This window comes from Gambusia affinis, linkage group LG05 (genome assembly GCF_019740435.1).
Source record: "Gambusia affinis linkage group LG05, SWU_Gaff_1.0, whole genome shotgun sequence".
Taxonomy (NCBI): Eukaryota; Metazoa; Chordata; class Actinopteri; order Cyprinodontiformes; family Poeciliidae; genus Gambusia; species Gambusia affinis.
In genome coordinates, this window is record NC_057872.1 from 1,351,861 (window position 1) to 1,374,853 (window position 22,993).

The window sequence follows — 22,993 nt, forward strand, 5'->3', positions numbered from 1 at the left end:
TTTACATTGTTATAGATCTGATTACCAGAGAATACCATAAATTTAGTTTTTTCTTCATTTATAGACAACTTATAGTAATCAAACCATGTTTTCAACTCAGCTAACTCTTTTTCTACTGTTTTCATTATTTCGTCCAAATCTTTTTCAGCAAACATGATAAACTTTAAAGTACTGAATACTGCAGAAATATTGTTTAAATAAAGCATAAATAATTTAGGTCCTAGCACTGAGCCTTGAGGAAGACCACATTTTATTATGTCTGTTTGTGACTTTGTGTTGTTAATTTGTACATATTGTAATCTATTCCTCAAATAACTCTTCAACCACTGATATGTAACCCCCCGTAGGCCATACAGTTTGCATCTACCTAATAGTTGTGTGTGGTCAATAGTATCAAATGCCTTGCATAGGTCAAAAAACACACCTATGCTTTTAAGCTTCTGGTCAACTGTTGCAGCAATGTGCTCTACAAACTCCATCACAGCTAAAGTTGTGGAACAGTTATTCCTGAAGCCGTACTGGTGCTAGTTCGGTATATTATTTTTATTAAGAAAGGAGACCTGTCTTTTTATGAATAATTTTTTCAAAGTTTTTCAAAATTGTGGTAGCAATGATATCGGTCTATAATTTGTTAATATTTGTTTGACTCCACTTTTATGGACTGGAAAAACCTTTGCTATCTTCATTTTGTCAGGCCCCTTTTAAAAAGTAACTGCCCTATACAGGTGCTGTTCTTAAAATCAGAATATTATGAAAATGTTGATTAAAGTCAGAAACTCCATTCAAAAAGTGAAATGTGTATATTGCATTCATTCACTACATACTGACTGATGTATTTCAAATGTTTATTTGAAGATTATCAATGACAATTAATAAAAACTATAGATTCTGTATCTCAGAAAATTTGAATATCATGAAAAGGTTCAATATTGAAGACCCTTGTTGCCACACATTAATCAGCTAATTAACACCTGCAAAGTCTTTTAAATTGTCTCTCAGTCTAGTTCTGTAGGTTGCACAATCATGGGGATGACTTGACAGTTGTCCAAAAGATGACCTTTGACACCTTGCACAAGAGGACAAGACACACATTACTGTAGAAGCTGGCTGTGCACAGAGCTCTGAGTCCAAGCACATTCATAGAGGTGAAGGGAAGGAAAAGTGGTAGAAAAAGGTGGACAAGCAATCATGATAACCACATCGTGGAGAAGATTGTGAAACAAAACCCATTTAAATATGCTAAAGTCAAACAGGACTGGAATGCTGCTGAGTGTTCCAAAGTTATGTTCTCTGATTAAAGTAAATCTTGTAATTCCTTTGGAAAATAAGATCCCAGAATCTGGAGGAAGAGAGGAGTGGCACAGAAACCACATTGCTTGAGGTTCAAAGTTTCCACAGTCAGTGATGGATTAGATGCCATGTCATCTGCTGGTGTTGGTCCACTGTGTTTTCTGAGGTCCAAGGTCAACACAGCCTTGGAAGCTTTTAGAGCACTTCATGCTTCCTAATGCTCACCAATTGTCTGGAGATGCAGATTTAATTTTCCAACAGGACTTGACATCTGCACACATTGCCAAAGCTACCAGCACCTGGTTTAAGGACCCTGTTCTAAATAAGCCAGCAAACTCGCCTGACCTTAACCCCATAGAAAATCTATGGAATATTATGAAGAGGAACATTTGATTGTCCAGACCCAACAATTCAGAAGAACAGAAGGACACTATCAGAGCAAACTGGGCTCTGGTAACACCTGAGCAGTGCCACAAACTGATGGACTCCAGGCCATGCCGCATTGCTGCAGTAATCTGGATAAAAGGAACCCCAACTAAGTGCTGAACATGGTCATACTTTTCATGTTCATACTTTTCAGTTGGTCAACATTTCTGAAAGTCCTTTTTAGCATTGGCCTTAAGCAATATTGTACTTTTCTGAGATACTGAATTTGAGGTTTTCGTTAGTTGTGAGTTATAATCATAAACATTAAAATAAACAATTGAAATATATCAGTCTGTGTAAAACAAATCAATGTAATATACAAGTTTCACTTTTTGACTGGAATTGCTGGCATAAATCAACTTTTTCATGATATTCTAATTTTATGATCAGCACGTGTACTTGAATCCCAAAGTGCTTCACACTACATTTATACACACATTCACACACTGATGGTGGCAAGTTACTGGATAATAGCCAGAGCTGCATTGGGGCAGTCTGATCCACTGATCACCACCAGCAGGCAAGGTGAGTGAAGTGTCTTGTCCAAGGACACAGCGTCAGTGTGCATGGTTCTGGTGGCAGACTCTTGAGAGTTAAAAATGTAACATTATGATGTGCTTTAATTAGAACTAAGCTGTGAAGCCTGTTTCATTAAGTTTCTCCATTTAGAACAAACTTCAGAATTGCCTGTGTGAGTACCATGACACAAAGGAATAAAGGGGAACTCTCACACACGCCATAGCTCCCCTCACCCCCTTTTTGATCCTACATGGTGACATTTTCTAAGTGTAGTGAAAAGAGAGACAACTAGAACTAGCATCCATCCATCCATCCATCCATCCATCTATCCATCCATCCATCTCTCTATCTTCTTCAGTTTATCTGGGGTCGGGTCGCGGGTGTAGCAGCCTCAGAAGGGAGGTCCAGACTTCCCTCTCTCCAGCCACTTGTTCCAGCTCCTCCAGGGGAATCCCAAGGCGTTCCCTGGCCAGCCGAGAGACATAGTCCCTCCAGCGTGTCCTGGGTCTTCCCCAGAGCCTCCTCCCAGTGGGATGTGCCCGGAGCACCTCACCAGGGAGGCGTTCAGGAAGCATCCTGACCAGATGCTCGAGCCACCTCAACTGGCCCCTCTCAATGTGAAGGAGCAGCGGCTCTACTCTGAGTCTCTCCCGGATGGCTGAGCTTCTCATCCCATCTATAAGGGAGAGCCCAGACACCCTACGGAGAAAACCCATTTCGGCTGCTTGATCTTGTTCTTTCAGTCATGACCCAAAGCTCATGACCATAGATGAGGGTGGGAACGTAGATCGACCGGTAAATCAAGAGCTTCGCTTTTTTCGCTGATGAAGTCAAAAGGAACAACATCGTCTGCAAAAAGCAAAGATGCAATCCTAAGGCCACCAAAATATATTCCCTCAACACCTTGGCTGCACCTAGAAATTCTGTACATAAAAGTAATGAACAGAATCGGTGACAGAGGGCAGCCCTGGCGGAGTCCTACTCTCACCGGAAACAAGCCCGACTTACTGCCAGCAATGCGGACTAGACTCTGACACCGGTCAAATAAGGACTTGACAGCCCGTATCAAAGGGACCTGTACCCCATACTCCCTCATGCTGCTTTGCCCGCTGGTACCCATCAGCTTTTTCGGAGTCCCACAGGCCACAAAGGCCCGATAGGACTCCTTCTTCAGCCTGACGGCATCCCTCAGCGTAGGTGTCCACCAATGGGTTTGAAGGTTGCCGCCGCGACAGGCACCGACAACCTTGCGGCCACAGCTCAGATAGGCCGCCTCGACAATGGAGGCACGGAACATGGTCCATTCAGACTCCATGTCCCCCTCCGGGAGGTGTTCAAAGTTCTGCTAGAGATGGGAGTTAAAGCTCCGTCTCACAGGGGATTCTGCCAGACGTTCCCAGCAGACCCTCACAACACATTTGGGCCTGCCAGGTCTGACCCGCATCCTCCCCCACCAGCGGAGCCAACTCACCACCAGGTAGTGGTCAGTGGACAGCTCCGCACTTCTCTTCACCCGAGTGTCCAAGGCATACGGCCGCAGATCCGATGAAACAATGACAAAGTCAATCATTGAACTGTGGCCTAGGGTGTCCTGGTGCCAAGTGCACATATGGACACCCTTATGCTTGAATATGGTATTTGTTATAGACAATCCATGACAAGCACAGAAGTCCAACAACAGAACACCCTCTAAGGACTCCAAAAAGGGTGAGTAATCTGAACCGTCGTTTGGCCCTTAAGCACAAACAATAGTCAGGACCCGTCCCCCCACCTATAGGCAGAGGGAGGCTACCCTCTCATTCACCGGGGTAAACCCCAACGTACAGGCGCCGAGATGGGGAGCAACAAGTATGCCCACTCCTGCCTGACGCCTCTCACCTTGGGCAACTCCAGAGTGTATGTATGTCCAGCCCCTCTCAAGGAGACTGATTCCAGAACCAGAGCCATGCGTTGAGGTGAGACCGACTATTTCTTGCTGGAACCTCTCGACCTCACACACTAGCTCCGGCTCCTTCCCCACCAGAGTGGTGACATTTCACGTCCCAAGAGCCAGCTTCTGCAACCGAGGATCAGACCGCCAGGGTCCTCTCCCTTGGCCGCCACCCATCACACAATGCACCCAACCACTTTGGCCCCTCTCACGGGTGGTGGGCCCATGGGAGGGTGGGTCCATGTTTCCTCTTCGGGCTTAGAACGGCTGGGCTCCATGGGTAAAAGCCCGGCACCAGGCACTCGCCATTGTCCCTGCCCCTCCAGGCCTGGCTTCAGAGTGGGGCACCGGTGACCCGCGTCCAGGCGAGGGAACACGAAGTGCATTATCAGGGTCTTCGGGCTGCGCTTTGTCTGGTCCCTCACCTAGGACCTGTCTGCCTTGGGTGACCCTGCCAGGAGCATGAAGCCCCAGACAGCATAGCTCCTAGGATCATTGTGGCAGTCAAACCCCTCCACCACGATATGGTAGCAGCCCAAGGTGATAGCGGTGTGTACATATAATAATATTAGCAACGATACATATTTTATCAGCATGATTTTGGGGGATCTACATATCTGATGCTTTTTGTCATCTGAAAGTGTCTAGAGTTCCATTTCTTTCTTACTCAATTTTTCAGGTCAGAGGTTGATGACATGTCCATCCACTGCTGTTTTTCTAATATGGAAATGTCTCGTATTGTGCTTAGTAAATGGTAAATTGTCTGTACTTGTACAGTGCTTATCAAATTCAGAGGAACCCAGTGTTTCACACTGCGTGCAGTCATGCACACATTCACATACTCACACACTGATGGTGTCAAGCTACTGGATAGTAGCAACAGTTGCCCTGACAGAGGGCAGCATTTTGCATGGCTAGCAAAATTCAGCTCAGAGCCTTCACACACTTAAACTTTCAGCTCTACCTTTTTTGGTTTCCAGGTGCTTATTATTTTTATTTTGTCAGGTGGTTAATCAAAGACATGTAGTAACACAGAAAAATATGTGGATATGTCTCAAAAACAAACTATTTGTCTGTATAGGAATGCTTCTGTTTTTATCCTCATCCCAGTTGTTTCTAGTATTAAGGACTAACCTAGTGCAGTTTGGGAGTGCTGGATGTTTTGATGAACAGCCTATAATCACTGGGTGTGAGCCTTTACTCATCGTCTCAGTCATATATTACATTCGGTTTGGGCATGAAGAGAGTGTGTGTAATTAATGGTCTCTTTGCTGGAAGAGTACACAGAGGTGGAGCTTTATTCTTTCTCAGAGGACAGTCAGTCAGACTCTAACTCCCATCCCCATTTTTAAATCTCCTGCAACAGAAGCCACAGTGATAAATTTAGTAACCTTTTCCCCCTCTCCCTGGGGCTGGGCCAAGATTGATGTGCCTCTAATCTCTTCTCTATTTAAATGGGATATGTATACAAATCAGATCACTTTTCGTGCCTTGTAAAACTGGAAAGAGAAGCAGATTAGTGAACTAAAAATGGTGCATTGTGAACTGGTTAGTCCCTGAAACTGTACTTTTAAAGTACTTCTGCAATGTTCTGCAGTTTATGTATATAAATATTCTTTTTTATTTAATAATTTGTATTATCCACTCCTTTAGTTTAACTTTGAATGTGTTTTTTTCGCAGTCTGCACTTCCAGAGGAAGGGGCATCAGGATGACTCCACTTTAAACTCACAGATAATGCACTGCTTATTTGCTCTCTGGAAATTGCCCCGCATAAATATTTATAGGTGTTTTTTAATCTCCAGTATGCATGTGCAGTGAAATAATGCCCCTCTAAGGTCACTCAAATAATTTAGCATTTATTTATCCAGCTTTAGATTATTTATTTTTCTCTCTTCTACCCATGTTATTTAATTGGCTTTATCTCAGGAGTTGGAGAGGCTGTCAGTCAAGCTTAGATATCTGAATTTTCCCTCTAGAGCCAGTTATTAAAAGCAGTTTTTCTGTCTGAGCTGCGCAACTAATCCACACTAAGACAAAAATTGCTACATTCCAAAAACCCACTGAAATAAAGCTTTTTCCTCATGTTTCTACGCTTGATATTTAAACTGTGTGCATGTGTGTGGGTGTGAAGAATAAACAGAAAAATATGATGCCTGTATTTCCTGCAACATTTACACATTACTTTTTCTCTCCACTGAATGCACAGAGCAACTTTTTAATCTGAATATGTGACTTGAGGTCAGAGATAAGTCTGTTTTTAAATTGGTCTTGGCTCTCTTGCCTCAGTCAATGCTTTATACTTACTGTACATCAATATACAATAGCTGCTTTGTTGGTTTAACTCCTGAGAGCTGCTTTGAAAAATTATCATGTTTGTAGTGTATTACAATAAATATAACACCAAGATTTAAATCATATTTATTTGCAACACTTAAATTACATTTCAGTTTAGTCTTTCACAGACTTGTTACAAATCCTCCATCATTAGAATCTCTTTAGCTCTGCAGAAATTGCCCTCTGCTTCTGACTGTTTTTTTTTTTACGTTCAGTTTTCATTTCACTGTTGGACAATGATCTTGTGATAAGAAGCACAGTAAAGAAACCACTTCCGTCCAAAAGAACATAAGCAGGCTGAGGTTATAAAAACAGAACAAAGGTGGACAGTATGACAAAGTTAACCGTTTGCTTGAGCATCTACAATTTGTTTAATAAAAAGAACTGTTGACTCCATAGTACAAACATGCTTTATGTCACTGCCAAATCTGACCCTGAGTGTTTTTAATAATTCAGGATATTTGAAAAACTGAAGAACAGCGTTGCACTGTTGATGGCCTTTTGTTGGATTTACATAAAACAAGTTAATCAAGCCTTCTTCTGGTCTTTGGGGTCTCTGGATGGATATTTTTAAAATAATATTAAATCCATTGTATATAATGTTAGTCTGTCAGTTAAATACTATATGTAACAAGGCCAGAATGAGGCTTGGTCAGACAGAAATGATTTAAGTAATACCTCATACCCATTTTCTGCAGGCCAGACTGAGACCTGAAAGAGCGAAGCCTTACTGCAGTGGGGCTGCCCCGCTGGAATAACTGTATCACCATCATCACCATGGTCTTCCACTGTAACTTCAGCAGATTGGACAGGCTTCCATTATATGCAGTAGGGCTCTCATAGTTTCAGTCTCTAGCTCCATGCAGACTAAAAGCTCTCCTTCCACCAGTGTTTCCAGAAAGATATCTTTGCTTGTGGTTCCTTCTGACTTCATTGCAGCTTAATAGCTCTTTACCTTGAAGTCGGTACAAGAAAAGTTCTGCCCCATAATTATTAATTCACTTTGATTGTATTAATCTTTTTTTTTTTATTTAACAATAAAAAATGGTATCAAAATGAAAACTGATTACCTCAAAAATAATTTAAATCATATTAAATATAAAACAGGTAAATATTCACCTCCTATAAGTCAATATTTAGCTGATGCACTTTTGGCTGTTATCATAGCACAGAGTATGTGTGGATTGGTATCATAAAATATATAAAGCAGATATATATACGAGAGATATAATGAAAACTTTATTTACATTATATCATTAAGGGGCACTGGGAATGTGTTAGGATACATCCACAATCATTTCATTAGTATTATTAACTCAAATATATGATTAAAAAATAATCTGATTTTATGTGTTGATTTAATTTATTTCCTAAGGTGTCCCTCTTGCTTCATCCAAATACTGAAATGATTTTATAGACTTGTAAGAATAAACTAAATCTAAATTAACCATGTTGTCTGATTTAAATGCAGAGTGTCTTTGGAATCCGTTTCAGAGAATGACTTGCATTTGGGAAGGATCTGGACAAACTTCTTACAGGCACTCTTTAATTTTGCTTGCTTTGCCTTAAACAATCCACCCTCTTCTCCGCAACTATCTCCACACCCTACAACACAAAGTCAAAGAGAGATGGGCAGATTTTCAGTAGAGGATAAGAGACACCTTGTGGTCCCACGGGTCTATTGCACATTGTTTTATAGGTCTGTCTCTGTTTTTAGAGGACTTTATAGCTTCACCTCTCACACCTTCTAGAGGCTTTAAACAGAGCATGCATAGCATAGAGTGTTTTCTGTAAAAAGAGCCATTTTTAGCAGTGATGATATGAAGCTACAGAGATTTAATCTGACGAGCATTGATATTGCTGTTGTGGACACCATTCTCCTTAATTCTTTGTATCTCTGATCTTTTTTGAAGAGCAGCTTTCATGTTTTTTTTAAAGATCCACTGATGTCTCTGAGTTGGAAGCCCCCAGGGACTCTGCACATCACCAGACAAGGCTCATTAATGTCATGGTTTCTTTTCATTTGATGCTATTTTTACAGCTGAAGTCCACTGTCTGTCCTCTTACTGCTTCAGTTTGTGACAACATGTCATCTGTCCAAACTCGCTCTTCAAAGCACTGATCAACAACAAATAAGCCACACCTCAATGGCTGCTTGAAACAGCAGTGACAAACACACGTACTGTACTACAAAACATATTTCCATAATTAGAAAAAGGCTTTTTGCAAGATGGTGGGAGAGTGTAAAGAAAACTGTGTGAAGTGTGAAGTACTCCTCCATCTTGTCTGACTCTTCTGGCACGACAGCTCATCTGGAGTCTCAAGCCCTCAGGGAGCAGTCTTGCATGTTATCATGTTATTGCAAACAATTGCGCTTCCATTTTCTTGTTTCATATCCTGCTCATGAGTGTTAAAACATGGAAGCATACCACTAACCATGATCTACAACAAAAAACCTAACTTTTCCTTCAAGTCAAAGGTAAAAACAGTAGTATTGTCAGTCACAACCATCTCATTTATGTTTGTTGTTAAATTATGAACCCAGAAATATGCCCCTGATATTCTCACCTCGACTTTGCTGAATCCTGTTTTCAAGCAGCTCTGGTTTACATCCTTGCTGGACTTTAATTCTCACAATTGCATTATTTTTTGTTTTCATGTAAGTTGAAGTTGAGCTTATTTCTTCCTCCCTTTTTATTTTGTTTGGAAAAGCTTTATACAATATCACAGGTCAGTTAGTTTTTTGAAAATGCAATAATTCTAGTAAGGTATATAAAGGAAAGTTAAAAATTGCAGACATATTTTTAGGACACTGCAACGCTAAATCTAGCTGCTAAAACAAAGCAGTGCAACATAGCCCAATATATTTGTTTTTATCTTTGATATCAGCAAAATATATTATTTAAAAGCAAAAAAGAGCATATTTTTCACAATACTGTGTATCTACATTTATGTTTCCATGTAGAAATATCTTGTAGGTAATCAATCCAGCAGTGTTTCCTCATCATACCTCTGATACTGTGGTTAACACAGTTTGATCACCATCTCAGTTAGGATTCTAATAACAAATAATCATTCTGTGGAATGATCAACACAACTCTGATAACCCATTCCAATAACCTGGTGGTGGACTTCCCACCACCATATTCTGTGGTGGTGGTAAGGTCTGGTGGTAGATGACATTCACCTGAGAATCCCTCAAGTTCTTGATGTCCTGGGGTTGTTTTGGCTGACACAACATTGCAATATTGCGTGGATATTGGCGGCAGTTCCCTTGGATTGGCAGACAGGGGTCTACATGGCAACTACATGGACATCACACTCCTAGATTTTATCCCAAAGAAGAGAGGAGAACTCATCAAGCTACCACTGTTGCATTCCTAAGTGTTCAGTTCAGTGCGATGCTACTGTACTTTGAGTTTATTTTCATTCCCTGAATATGATGAGTTGAGGAAAAAGTGGATTGTCGACATTAAACGGGATCATTTTTTATTTCCCCTTCCTTAGTTTTTCCTTGCAGATAGGCAAATCCACTGTAGGCTCGTTTACTTGAGTCACAAAACACATGTAACTTTACATCCTGACTGTTCAGTTGTTCCATGTCCATTTTGGGATTGCCAGCTGGCGCAGTTGAGGGAGCTCTGAACACCACTGCTGCCACTTCTTTGTCAAATCAAGTGGCAGTTCTTCATCCCTCTTTAATCTCTCTCCCACATTTCTTGAAATTCTTAATTCTTATGGTGAAAGGAGACAAGAAGCCTCATGGGTCAAAGATGCGAGTAGATAACTGCAGGACGCTTCTTTTTGTGTTTGTTTTTCCTTTCAGAATGTCCAGCAATCCTCTGAGGTGGAACACAAAATCATTCATTACTGGTCTCCACACTAAGCTCAGAACCTTTAGCACTGATCCGCATGTCTCTGGCTGTGTAGTGCAATCCATTGAATTTCCTTGTCATATTTCTTTGAGCTCAGCCAAGTTCATTATCCATTTACATTGCTCCATTTCATCAGCAGACATAGTGTTCTTTGTTGTGGTAGTCACTGTGAAGGCCTCTTCCAACTCATTTTAACTTAAAATTAAGCCATAGAGAGATGAGTTGATGGTTTCTACCGCTTCTGGTTCTTCTTACTGGTATTGTCTCAGATGTTTCCTTATAGTAGCTGCCAGTTTGATGAAGCTCCAAACACCACTCTTGTCATTCTGAGCACAAGCAAATGTTCATCAGTGTCATTGGTAGGTGGTCCTGAGAACCACAAACATTTCCCTGACAGCAATATTGGCTGAAATGCCCTTTTAATGTTGGCAGTATGATATAGCCTGAACTTGAGAAGAGCATTCATCAGGTCAGGGTTTAGATAAGGGCTTGTTATGTGAGAGTCATTCAGGAATGAACTTTCATCTTCATGAGAAGAACAAAACCCTTAGCATTGTTGCCCTGTCTTCTCATCACTGCACGATGAGGCAAAGAGTGTGTCACACTGCTTGCAGCAATTTCCTCTCTTGGCATCTCCTCAACCATTCATTCCTTTAAGTAGTTCTCCACTACTTCCTGGTGTCTGTTGTACAGCACTTTTTTTTTTTAGTTTTCTTTTCAAACTCATGCATGTTTTTTCTGACAAACTGGACATTACTACTGGGCCTAGGATCGCCCAACCAGAGCACTCTCAAGAGCTACCAAACTCTCTGTAAGTCTCTCTATACGGCCTGTTACTATTTGTCAGTGACATGGATATAAACTTATCTCACTTTCAAAGAGAGCTTGGTTACTGTGAATAGTAGTCTCGTATTGGCTCCAAAATTCTTGCCATAAGCTGACATCTCCGTTGAATTTGTCAGCTATTGGCTGAGGCAGCCTCACTGTAGCATTACTGTGCTGTGTGGAGTTTGTGTTGATCTCATTCACTTGCGCCTGTCTGGGCTCTATACTCACAATTTCCAACATGCTTATCAATCACTTTGCACGTTCGTTCATACTGACTATGCTGTCATCATACTCCTCTGTGAGTTTCCCCTCCACTTCCACTTCGTCCAGTGGATTGTGCTCCTCAATAGGGCAGTTCAGTTCCCCTTTGCCATTAGCACAGTCAGCAGCTAATAGCAAAGCGGATGTGTGCTTTCTGCACACATCCGACGTCCGGGTCGTCCTTTAATAATTGACCATCAATCTGTTTCAGTAGTCGTATAGTGGAACTCTGTATTGTCCAGTGCTTTCTCCTTGATCTTTCAATATTCTGTTCTCCACTGTCCTGTTGCCACATGCCGCTTCCATGTCCGTCAGCCATAGTTCCTGCGTCCATTTTTTTGGCACCAAAAATTTTTGTTTATTTTGCTAATTCAAAGACGAAAAGGAGTCAGACGGATTATTCAGTTTGAGACAAATTGGCAACTGTCAATTTTTCTGTAACCGATTTTGGTTCCTCCCATCAAACAGGGTGTAGCTGACAATCTTAAGAGACCTATCATCATCTCTGATCTCAATAAGGCAGTCAGGTCCCTGCAGGGGAGCAACAGTCCAGGCTCGGAGGAGTATGCTTGTGAGTTTTATAGAATATTTTGGGACAAGCTTTCTCCACTATATTTAGAGGGATAGAATGAATCTTTGACCTTTGTGCACCTACCTCAGACCCTTAATGAGGCAGTTATTATTTTACTTACAAATTTGGTTTCCTGACTTAGAAACTGTATTCTGACTGCTATGCCTCAAATAATATTTAATCTGACTATTTTTCAATCAATCAATCAATCAATCAATCAAGTTTATTTGTATAGCACATTTCAGCAACCAGGTAGTTCAAAGTAAGTGCTGCACATCATACAAACACACACAAAAAAGAAAAAACACAAAGCTGTAGAGCATACAGTCAACAATTGTCAAGTGCCATGGGTACACATCAGGATGTTGATTGTTTCATTCATGATGTTTCAAAAGCAACTCCCAAAACCCAGATTTGTTCCTTTAATTGAGGGTTTAAGTCCAGATTAAAGGAATTCAGTGTTATGGCTGTTTTACAATTTTCTGGAAGTTTGTCTCAGTCACTCAACATGTCAGGGCTGCCCATTAATCCATTATAATTTGCTTTAATAGTTGAACCCCTCACAATTGTGCTCGGATCTATTTTGGGTATTAACTTTTATAGATTTATATTCCTGCTGTTCTTACCACTGTAGATTTGGTTAGCTGTCAGGTTATAAACTAAACTTCAGCAAGAGTGAATTGTTCCTGATTAATGCTTTAGCTAACAGTTGCCTATTGCACATGTTACTATTTAGGGTCATAAATCTGAGCTTTACCTACTTAAAATCCAGGTTGCTGTTTTTAAATCTACTGAATGTTTCTTTTTACCTCTGGAAACACTGGACAACTATCCTGTGGTTGGTGAAGAGATGCTCTGTAAAGTTTTTTTTTTCATGTCAAACCAACCACCTGCCTCTTGGACTCAATTCCATCATTACTTTTTTATTCATTTATAGATTTTTTTTTTTAGTCTGAAATTTTAGATATTGTAAATTGCTTTTTTCAGATGGGTGTCTTCCCCACTCCATTTAAAATGGCAGAGGGAAAGCCCCTTCTAAAGAAAAAAAATCTGGATCCTAATGTTTTAGAACTTACCATTCTTAAGCAACATTTTAAAAACGCTTCTTTTTATTCAATGAAGTAATTTTTTAAAAATGAAACTGGTATTTTAGAAAAGTACCAAGCTCTAAGGGCCGTTCGATGCTGCTTACAATTTTAATTGGTTTTGTCTATCATTTGACTATTTTGAAAAGAAAAAAAAAAATTCTATTAATCTCCTCGTGGATTAATAAAAACATTAAGAATTCAGAATTTCTACAGATACCAATTTTTCTCCAGTTCTTTAGCTTATTATAAATGTTGAAAATTGACTTGATCATGCAAATCAGATTAACCATATCACATCTGCAGACAGAAGGAACTACATAATTAAATTGTAAAAACTGATTATGCAGTTTTACAGTGCTTATGATGATTTTCTGTGTGTTTAGCAAATAACTCTTGGTAATAGTGCTGCAGTACAATGACCTATTCAGAGAAAAGGGCTGATTGTAATAGAAACGCAGAGTGGAGTAGGTACAAGTGGGAACTCGTTCTCCCTTCTCACTCTTGCCTTTCCAACATGTGACGGTGCGGTGAGAGGTTGGAGAAGGAGTTAGCAATGGTGGTTAGCCAAAACAGCCGGACGCACTGTTCACTTCGTCCATGTAAAGCCAGATCTCCACGGTACTAACATTATAGTCTCATACACGAGAAAAGAAACAACAGTTTTCCGCTCTGCACCTCATCATCTCCTCTACACAACATGGAGGACGAGTTCTTACTCTGTAAAATAGTACAGCAAAAAAAAGGGAATAGGCGCCCGTTGTGGTGATTCCTACTCATCTCTAGGAACTAAGCAGTATAATGACTGTTACAAACAGTAACGGTCTACCTTCAAAGCAATAGACATTAAGACTGTAAAGTGAGATCAGCAACAAGCTATTGTGGCACAGCTTAACAACCAGATAGATATTTCTGATGCTCCGAGAGTCAGTGTTGATGTGTATAGCATACAACATTTGCCAAATAGTAGTAGACTCTGAAGGTTTTTATGCTAGTCATATACTGTGTTTCTCAACAATTCTCATTTAGACAGACAGATAGAAACTTTATTAATCCCCTTGGGATTTTCCTCAGGGAAATTGTAGTTCCCATCTCCCACACAGCACCCATATGTCAAATACTTAAATTAACAAGGGTTTTTTTGTTTTGTTTTTGTAAATCCATTAACAGCCCTGGAACAATCCTATAGTTAATCTGTTTCTGTTTCAGAATTGTTCCCATCTTGTTGTTCCAGGCTCCAGCGAGAAGAGTTTAATTGCAGAAATTGTCGGAAATGTAAAGCCAGGTAGTAATACTTGTGGGATAATTAATGTAAGCCTGGCTGTTTGTTGATGTTTTATCCAAAGTTAAACTCATAACAGAATATGAGTGGAACGGGCAGCTGGCTGTCTCTGGACCAATCGAAGTGTGCAGCAGGAGAGGCTGCAAGCGGTACCGCATAATGGGACCTGATCAGAAGCTTAGGTCACTGCCATCTCAATTCCAGTCATTGCACTGCAGACATCAGCCTTAACTCACCTCAGATTAGAGACTGGAAGCTTGGCTGTGATTTAGTCTGACACCTCAAAGCTGAACCTTGGTTGTAGCATTTCAATTAGCTATCTTCTCTGGCTCACACATATCTCAGCACTCGTGTGTGTACCCTGGCCCTGAGGGCTCCACCAGGCATGAGTTTGCCCTGCTTTTCAGACATATGGCTTCTGACAGCTTGGCTGGAATATTTTTTGTGCTGTTGCATCATTTTTATGGAATTTCCATCCAAATAAGTTAGTGCACCAAGGACTATATAAGAGTACCAACAGCATTCACTGCCATCTATAGACATCAGATTTTCAGTTGGTACTAATATAGGACTAATATATAGCTAATATAGGACTTTTGCTAAGAGTAAAGAGTGAAATGACTTATTGCTTTATTGCTTGCAGCTCAGCCTGTGTGTTGCTGTTTTGCCACACAGAACAGCTTTTAAACTCAATCTGTTCTAAGTATTCTGATCTGAACCATGCTTAATAAAAGTCTTATGCATTCAAAGTGAAGCCATTAATGATGAACTGAATGTGCTTTTAAGCTCTTCTGTCATTATTTGTGCAACAGTGATTCAGCCACTTATTACTCTGCTTCCATCCAACATGCACCTGCTTTTCCTGTGAACATGTCAACCAGACTAGCTTGGCTGTTTTATAACATGAAATCGGACCCATGTTTAGGTTCTTGTGATGAAAATAGAATGCATGGCATCTTTTTACACCTGGTTCACTCTAATGGTTTTCAATATAACCATGTTAACTAGCTTAATTATTTTTTCTCCTGGGACTGTGATTGGTTAATGGGAGCAATATAATCTCTCCTGCTATTTCCTCATGGAACCATATCTCTTGAAGTTCTAGTCAGCAAAAGGCATTTTTTTTTTTTTTTTTTTTTTTTTTTTTAAATGCATCTTAAGGATTTGCTGTAATCCAATTTAGCTGTGTTGCCCACCCCCCCCCCCCCCCCCCGCATCACTCTCACACATGTCGGTATTACTACACAGGAAACAGGAGATGGGTCTGAGAAACTGGTTCTGTTAAAATTCCAGAGTTTCATCAATGTAGAAATTTCCATAGGTGACACTATTTCAAATCACTAAATGGTTAGATTGAGTTCCAAATGCCAGTAATTTAGAGGTTAATAAGTTATGTTTCTTTATAAGTTAGAATTATAAGAAGCTGTCATCTGAAGATTAATGAAATTGGATGCAATGATGCATTACACTACCAGTTTAGGTTAGTGACATGCTTATTTTATATGAGTGTGATCACTTATTTACCAAAATTCAAAATTTCTAAGCACCTGTGCCTTCAGTCATTTGTTCAGTTTGTTTTTGCCAAAAGAGCAACACTTATGCCTTGTTTCCACTGAGCAGTACAGCATGGGTCTGTACGGTTTGATACACTGTTTTATGGTCTAGTTTATTCAGGTGAGCATTTCCACTGCCAGTTGGACTCTAACTGGCAGTCGAGGTAAAACCGAAATTCCTAACGTGGTGCCATACTAGTGTGATGACAAACATGAAGAATTATTGTTTCTTTTTGTCCCCTAATTGACAGGGGTTATTTAACGCCAGTAGCTCCAACCTAACCCTACTGTACTATGGACCAACAACCGAAGGGGGCCCAAGTAGATCAATTATACAGGCCGCTTTTACAATAGCAACAGACGAAATAGCAATCCACAGTGAACCATGCCATAATGCTCAGTGGAAACAAGGCATAAAAGTTTTATCTGACCAAGGTATATAGTTCCAGCTAAAGCCCCAGTGGTGTTGACCACTTTGTCACCTCATATTTATACTCCAGGGGAGCAGCAGTTCGTAGAGAGCGACAAATTTCATAAAATAGTTTCAATAAAAATGTTTTGGTTATATATTTTACAGCTACTGTGAGGGGGACAACACTTTTGTCAAATAATAAAGCTATTATTTGTACCATGTAATATTTTCTTGCTTTGAGTACATAAACTCTGATTAAAAATTGGATTTATAAAAATAGCTTGTTTTTGTTTTGTTGAATTGAGATACTTTCTCTTATCAAATGAAGGGGGCTTCATATGGATGTTTCAAATTGTTTGTTATGCTCCTTAATCCCTTTGACCTTTGTTTAGGTCTGGTTTTGTCAGATAGTCAAGTTAAATATCAATAACGGTTTATCACTCCTTAGAAATGAGGGACGTCAAAGGCTTCCTTTCCACACAATGATATCGGAAAACTGATATTTTGTTTTAAAATTTTATCTCATTAGGAAAAAACAGACAATTAAGGCAGATTTAATTTCAGTAAAAATATATACATATAATTGAAGCAGCAATAATGCCAAATAATTTCATTAACATATATTATTCTTACTTCATTTTGTCATATTAAGCAAACCATTCATATTAAAAAAAAAAAAAAAAACGTTTCTGCGGGTTACAACTACAGACTTGCTGCACTGTTGGATACTCCTACTTTTGTCCAGGTTTTGCATACAAATGCAGACATTAACTGCAAGTCAAACACTGGCTCAGTGGGAGTGAGACAGACAGCTGCTGACAATAATGGACTGGCTGCTTGTAGTGAAGAGGATTGCTGGACTCTGACCTCCATTTAGATGCCTGGAGAGAGAGAGCGATAAAGCTCTGTGCTGAGGACTCACCTTAAGCCCAGCAGGGTCACAGGCCTTCTGTCAGTCAAAGCATATATCTCAATCCCCCACACCACATGTGTCTAGTTGTCCTGTATGAATCGGCAGCTACTCTTCACTGTTGGACCTTTGTTTAAATTCTTTTTTATTTTGTTTCTGTTTTGTAACATTTAACAAAACAGTAACAGCCCAGCCATGTCTCTGGCACTAGACCAGTACTTCTCAAATAGTGGGGCGCACCCCCATAAAGGGTCATGGCAAAGTGTCAGGGAGAAGCCGAACTTTATAATTGTCTTTATTCATGCTTAATTGATAAACAAGCCTTCGGTCACTAGGTGGCAGTAGTGTTCAAACTAATCAACAGACTGCCCGTTCAAGCCATTAGAAGTATCTACACAGCACTTGTAAACAGCAGACGGGGGAAAAAAAAAATCAAAAATGGAGCCAAGGATATACAATCACAGATGTTTTGAAATATAGCTACAGTCATAGAGGAGTACAGAGCCCTCTAGAGGACATGGGGAAATTTTTCTCTTGCTTTACATTGCAAAACCTTTGCGTTCCCTCACAAAATGCTTACTGCAATATTTGCTGGTCTATTTTGTGTGCAGTCACAAATGTCAATTTAAAATTTTAAATATATACACATATAAAGAGTCTCAGTGCTTATGCTTAACCCTTTGGTGCAAAAAACTGATTGAAAATTGATTTATTCACTGAATGTTTATGTCTGTCTGTGTAAGGTTGAGATGGAACTGCACATGAAAACATCCCTAAACCATTCAGACTAAAAACACAATAGAAACACAATCAAAACTGTCAGATGACTTCTTACTCGGCGATAACACAGAAATAGTCCAAATAGTTTGGATGGTTTTTTTTTCTTTCCCACTTATAGAAAGTTTGTGTTTATATCATAGGCTTGTGTTGCATTTCTATCCTAAAGAAAAAGATATTAAAAAAGATATAAAACTTCAGATATTTCACAATGAGATATTAACATGCATGGAAAACCCTTACAAAAGCCTTCTAGGCTTACAGTATTCAATTAATCTGCATTAACTAATCAGTACATCATTGCAATAGAGCACAAAACCTTTTGCAGGGTAACGCAAAAGTATTCTGAGGGAATGCAAAAGAAAAAAACATTTTCACATGTCCCGCAGGGGTGGGCAATCCTGGTCCTGGAGGGCCACTGTCCTGCAACTCTTAGATGTCTCCCTGGTCCAACTCACTTGAATCCAACAGCTGAATCACCTCCTAAGTCAGTCATGTTCTCCAGAGTCCTGCTAATGACCTCATTATTTGACTCAGGTGTGTTGAAGTAGAGAAACATCTAAAAGCTGAAGGAGACCGGCCCTCCAGGACTTGGATTGCCCACCCCTGGCATAGGGCTTGGGTTAGGGTAGAAGAGAGATGGAGAGGTGAAAAGAAATATGGCAGCAGAGGTAAGTGAAGGAAGTATGATGGAATTTTATGGCCAGGCTAAGAGATTTTTATTTGAAAATAAGAATCTCTTAATTTTATTTGAAAAAATAAAAATGAGAGTATACAGTCTTGTGCACAAGAATACAGTCATAATACTGCGGAGAACCAAGTTGTATTAGCAGAATAGTTTAAATATTGGCAGAATAAAGACGCAATATTGCCGGAAGAATAGAACGCTCTGATAAAATGACATGTAATGTGACCTGCTCAGCAAATCTGCTTCTTTCTGTTAGATAAAAAGTTGGTTAAACAATCATTTTAAAGTCCTGTTTTAAAGGGCTTGAAAAATTGTTTCTGATGTGTTAAAACAGCGGTGGGCACTCCTGGTCCTGGAGGGCCAGTGTCCTGCAACCTTTAGATGTATCTTTACTTCAACACACCTGCGTCAAATAATGAGGTCTTTAGCAGGACTCTGGAGAACCTGACTGCACTTAGGAGGTGGTTCAGCTGCTGGATTCAGGTGTGTTGGACCAGGGAGACATCTAAGAGTTGCAGGACACCGGCCCTCGAGGACCAGGAGTGCCCATTCCTGTGCTAAAACATTTCATATTTACTCACTTGTTAAACCAATACCAACTATAAACTTTACAAGGCTCTCAGTATTCCAGAATTTAGCGCATTATGGTGAAAAGTTAGAACTTAGAACAACAAAACAGAGGTTTTGAAAAAAAAAAAAAGTCATACAATTGTGGCACCTGAGTGGTGTACCAAATAAATAACAGCACAGATTGTGGACAGTTTCAAAACAGACCCATAAAATTTACAATAATTTTGTTTAAAAACAAATAATCAGAAGAGAAGGAGGTGCAGGCAGTCCTTGATAATAAGTCAATAAACAAATCTATAATGCAGAATCTCAGCTGGTCAAAGGGAAAAGGGCGCGGTCCTCTACTGCGCCCAACCCTTTCTTGGCTCGATCCGACCAATCCTCCGGTTCCTGGCGAACCTCGACAATGGTCCAATATTGGACATGGACAATGGTCCAAAAATACCATCCAAACTATTTGGACTATTTCCCAGTCTGCATGCAGCTTAATTAGATGCAGAACACCTGTGCCGCTGCAGTGGGGTGTCTCCTGGTGTACGTGGCACGTGACCTCAAAACAACCAATCAGAAACATGCAACACAACACCCCAAAAATATAACTCAACTAAATCTAAGAAAAGTAAATAACTTCAAACTACAACAAGCAATCCAAAACAGCGATATAAGGAACATGAATTTAAACCAAAAATGAAAACCATTGTATCTGTACAATGTGCTGGAGGCGTAGATTGTACAGATAAATTATCAAATATGAACAGATTCTCAATAGTATTTCAATTCTGGGGAGGGAAGGGCACTAGGGGGGTGTGAAAAAATTCTGATCCCTGGGGGGGCATGACAGAAAATAATTGAGAAACACTGCACTAGACTCAGAAAACCACTTTAGCTTTAGAAAATATTGGTCATATCAGTTAGGTAAGCAAAGACACAAAATCAGCATGACAAGTAAAGGACTGCCGTTATGTGTTGTTGGCCATGACTGAGGCCTCGTCTCATGTACATTTTGTTTTCTCTACTTTTAATTTCCTCTGCTTACAAAATACTTGGAGAACATAGTCGGGTCAAATGAGAACAAAATGGAACTATTTGGAGGCCATAACATTCATAACATTTGGAGAACCAAAAGAACTGTGTATTACCTATATGTGGTTAATTTAACACTATCAGTCATATTGCCAGTAGCTCAGGAGGTTGGGGGTTTATCCTGTAATTGGTGGGTTGCCAATTCGAACCCTGCTCCATCCATCTCAGTTACTTTTTTTTTGGTGGCCTTGATCAAGACACTTCACAATCAGCCTTTATCGTACAGAAACACAATAAAATTTGTTTCATACAACCCATTCAATTTGTAGTGTAAAGTACTTTGGAATCCTCAGATTTGGTAAAGCACAATATAAGTACACGCCATTTACCAAAACTCTCTGTAATAAAACTGTTTTTTTCTTTTAAGTTTAGATATAGATTTGTTGACACCCTGCTTTCTTTGCATATTCTCCCTGCTGTTTTAGTTCTGATCTTATTCTGTGATCTTATTATTATGTGTTCTAGATCCAACACTCCAGAAACAAGCAGATGAAGGAAATGTTCCCAGAAGGCCTTGGGATCCACCATGCTGGCATGCTGCGGTCTGACCGTAGCCTCATGGAGAACTCGTTCTCAAAAGGCCACCTGAAGGTTTTGGTCTGCACTGCCACTTTAGCCTGGGGAGTGAACCTGCCAGCCCATGCAGTTATCATTAAGGTTCTTTCTTTTTATTTATTTTTTGTCACTGATCTGTCAAGATAATTCTAAGCTGTTTGTTGTTTGTATACTCTCAGAACTAGCCTGGATGAAATTGGAATTTTAGGCTACCAATTACTCTAAACTGTTTCTTTTTATTCCTCATGAATTACATTTCTATACAGAAATGTTACATTGTACAGTGACAGTTAAAGTGGCTCCATGGGTTTATGGAGACTAGACTAGATTTAATATGCAAATCTAGTCTAGTCTCAGGTTCATTTATACACTTTAGGACAACTTCACTGCTTCATGTCTAACAGGGAACTCAAATCTACGATGCAAAGCGTGGTGCCTTTGTGGACCTGGGAATTTTGGACGTCATGCAGATTTTTGGCCGAGCGGGTCGACCTCAGTTTGACAAGTACGGAGAGGGCACCATCATCACCACCCATGACAAGCTGAGTCATTACCTCACCCTGCTCACCCAGCAAAATCCCATCGAGAGTCAGTTCCTGGGCAGCCTAGCTGACAACCTGAATGCAGAGGTTAGTCTGCAGACAAATCATCCAGTTAGAGAATCATTGTCTCTGTACCTTGACCAAAGAAAATAAGTAGTGCACAGAACAGACTTTTTCAGAACACCTTTGCTATGGTCAGCAAAGTTTTAGAAAGGTGTCAGTAGGTTTCATCGTATTTCTAATGTTGGAGAGTAATTACAGGTAAGACAACAGCATAACAATACACCTTTATCTGTGATAAAATATCTACTACTCTTCGTCACACTCAGCTCAGGTAAAAAGTTTACACACATTCATAAAAAATATGGATATTTTCTTAATTTTGTTAATAATTGGTGAAAAATATTGTGTTTTCAGGGTGGAATTATCATACAACTTACATTTTTTTATGAATTTCAAAAACCACTATTTGATTAATTACCACTTAGCAAGACCAGAGTCAAGCAAGATATTTGTTGACTCTTTTAGGTTGAATTGATAGTTTTCTCAAGTGCTTTCCTGTCAGACTTGTCGTTTCCTCATAGTGAGTAGTCAATTTTTATAGTATTGACATCAAGATAAGTTATTTTGGAAGTCTTATTTAGTCAAAAGCAATTTTTGTTGCATCTGCAATCACTCTTTTGTTGGAACTCAGGAACCATCAATGAACTGAAAACTATTGCAGTTTTCAGTTCTGTTCAGTTCAGTAAAACTGAATTCACATTGTAGTAATCATTACTACAATGTGAATTCAGTTTTACATCAGTGGATTGAGCAAATGTCAACCAAGAAGGAAGCATCTGCATAAGTGGATGTGAAGACACAGCAAAGACACACAGCAAACATTTTTAAATTCAGCAGACCCCTAGTGGTTCCAAGAAATCCATTTTTGTTTACATGTGGTTTTTTTATCAATCAATCAATCAATCAATCAAACTTTATTTGTATAGCACATTTCAGCAGCAAGGCATTTCAAAGTGCTTTACATCAAATCAAACACAAAATACAATGCAACATAGAATCAACAATAAAAACACAACATCAATAAATTTGCAATTGATTACGTTTCAAATACAACTCTAAACAAGTGGGTTTTTAGTTGAGATGCCAAATGTTTATCGAGAAATAGTAGGATGGTAATAAATAACACCTTGTATACATACAGAGACTGTAAAGAGGTGTATATGTTTAGCGAAGATGCTTGTGTGAATGGCATCTGGGGCCAAAAGTTTTGAAGCATTTTAAAGGCTGTACTTATAATTAGTTACAACCGCTGTGTCTCCTGCTTCACTTTGGCAAAGCAAACTCCTGCGTTCTGGCCTATCATTTCAAACTTGGATGCAGTTAGGTGTTTTTGCTGGATAATAACAAACATGCATCATTCCAAGATTTGAAATGGGCAAATCATCTTAACATCAAGCTTCTAATGGCCCTCATCTGAGCCTCACTGACTCAATCTGT

The 22,993-nt window shown here is 39.7% G+C and overlaps 1 protein-coding gene across 1 annotated transcript in view; it reads left to right on the plus strand.

The window, feature by feature from the left end:
- The window catches only part of ascc3 (activating signal cointegrator 1 complex subunit 3), a 206,336-nt gene that overhangs the window by 100,053 nt on the left and 83,290 nt on the right, over window positions 1–22,993 (plus strand). Inside the window, exons 14-15 of the mRNA XM_044116965.1 lie at window positions 20,862–21,053; window positions 21,356–21,580. Of these exons, the coding sequence (XP_043972900.1) occupies window positions 20,862–21,053; window positions 21,356–21,580 (417 nt within the window). The remainder of the gene's footprint in view (window positions 1–20,861; window positions 21,054–21,355; window positions 21,581–22,993) is intronic.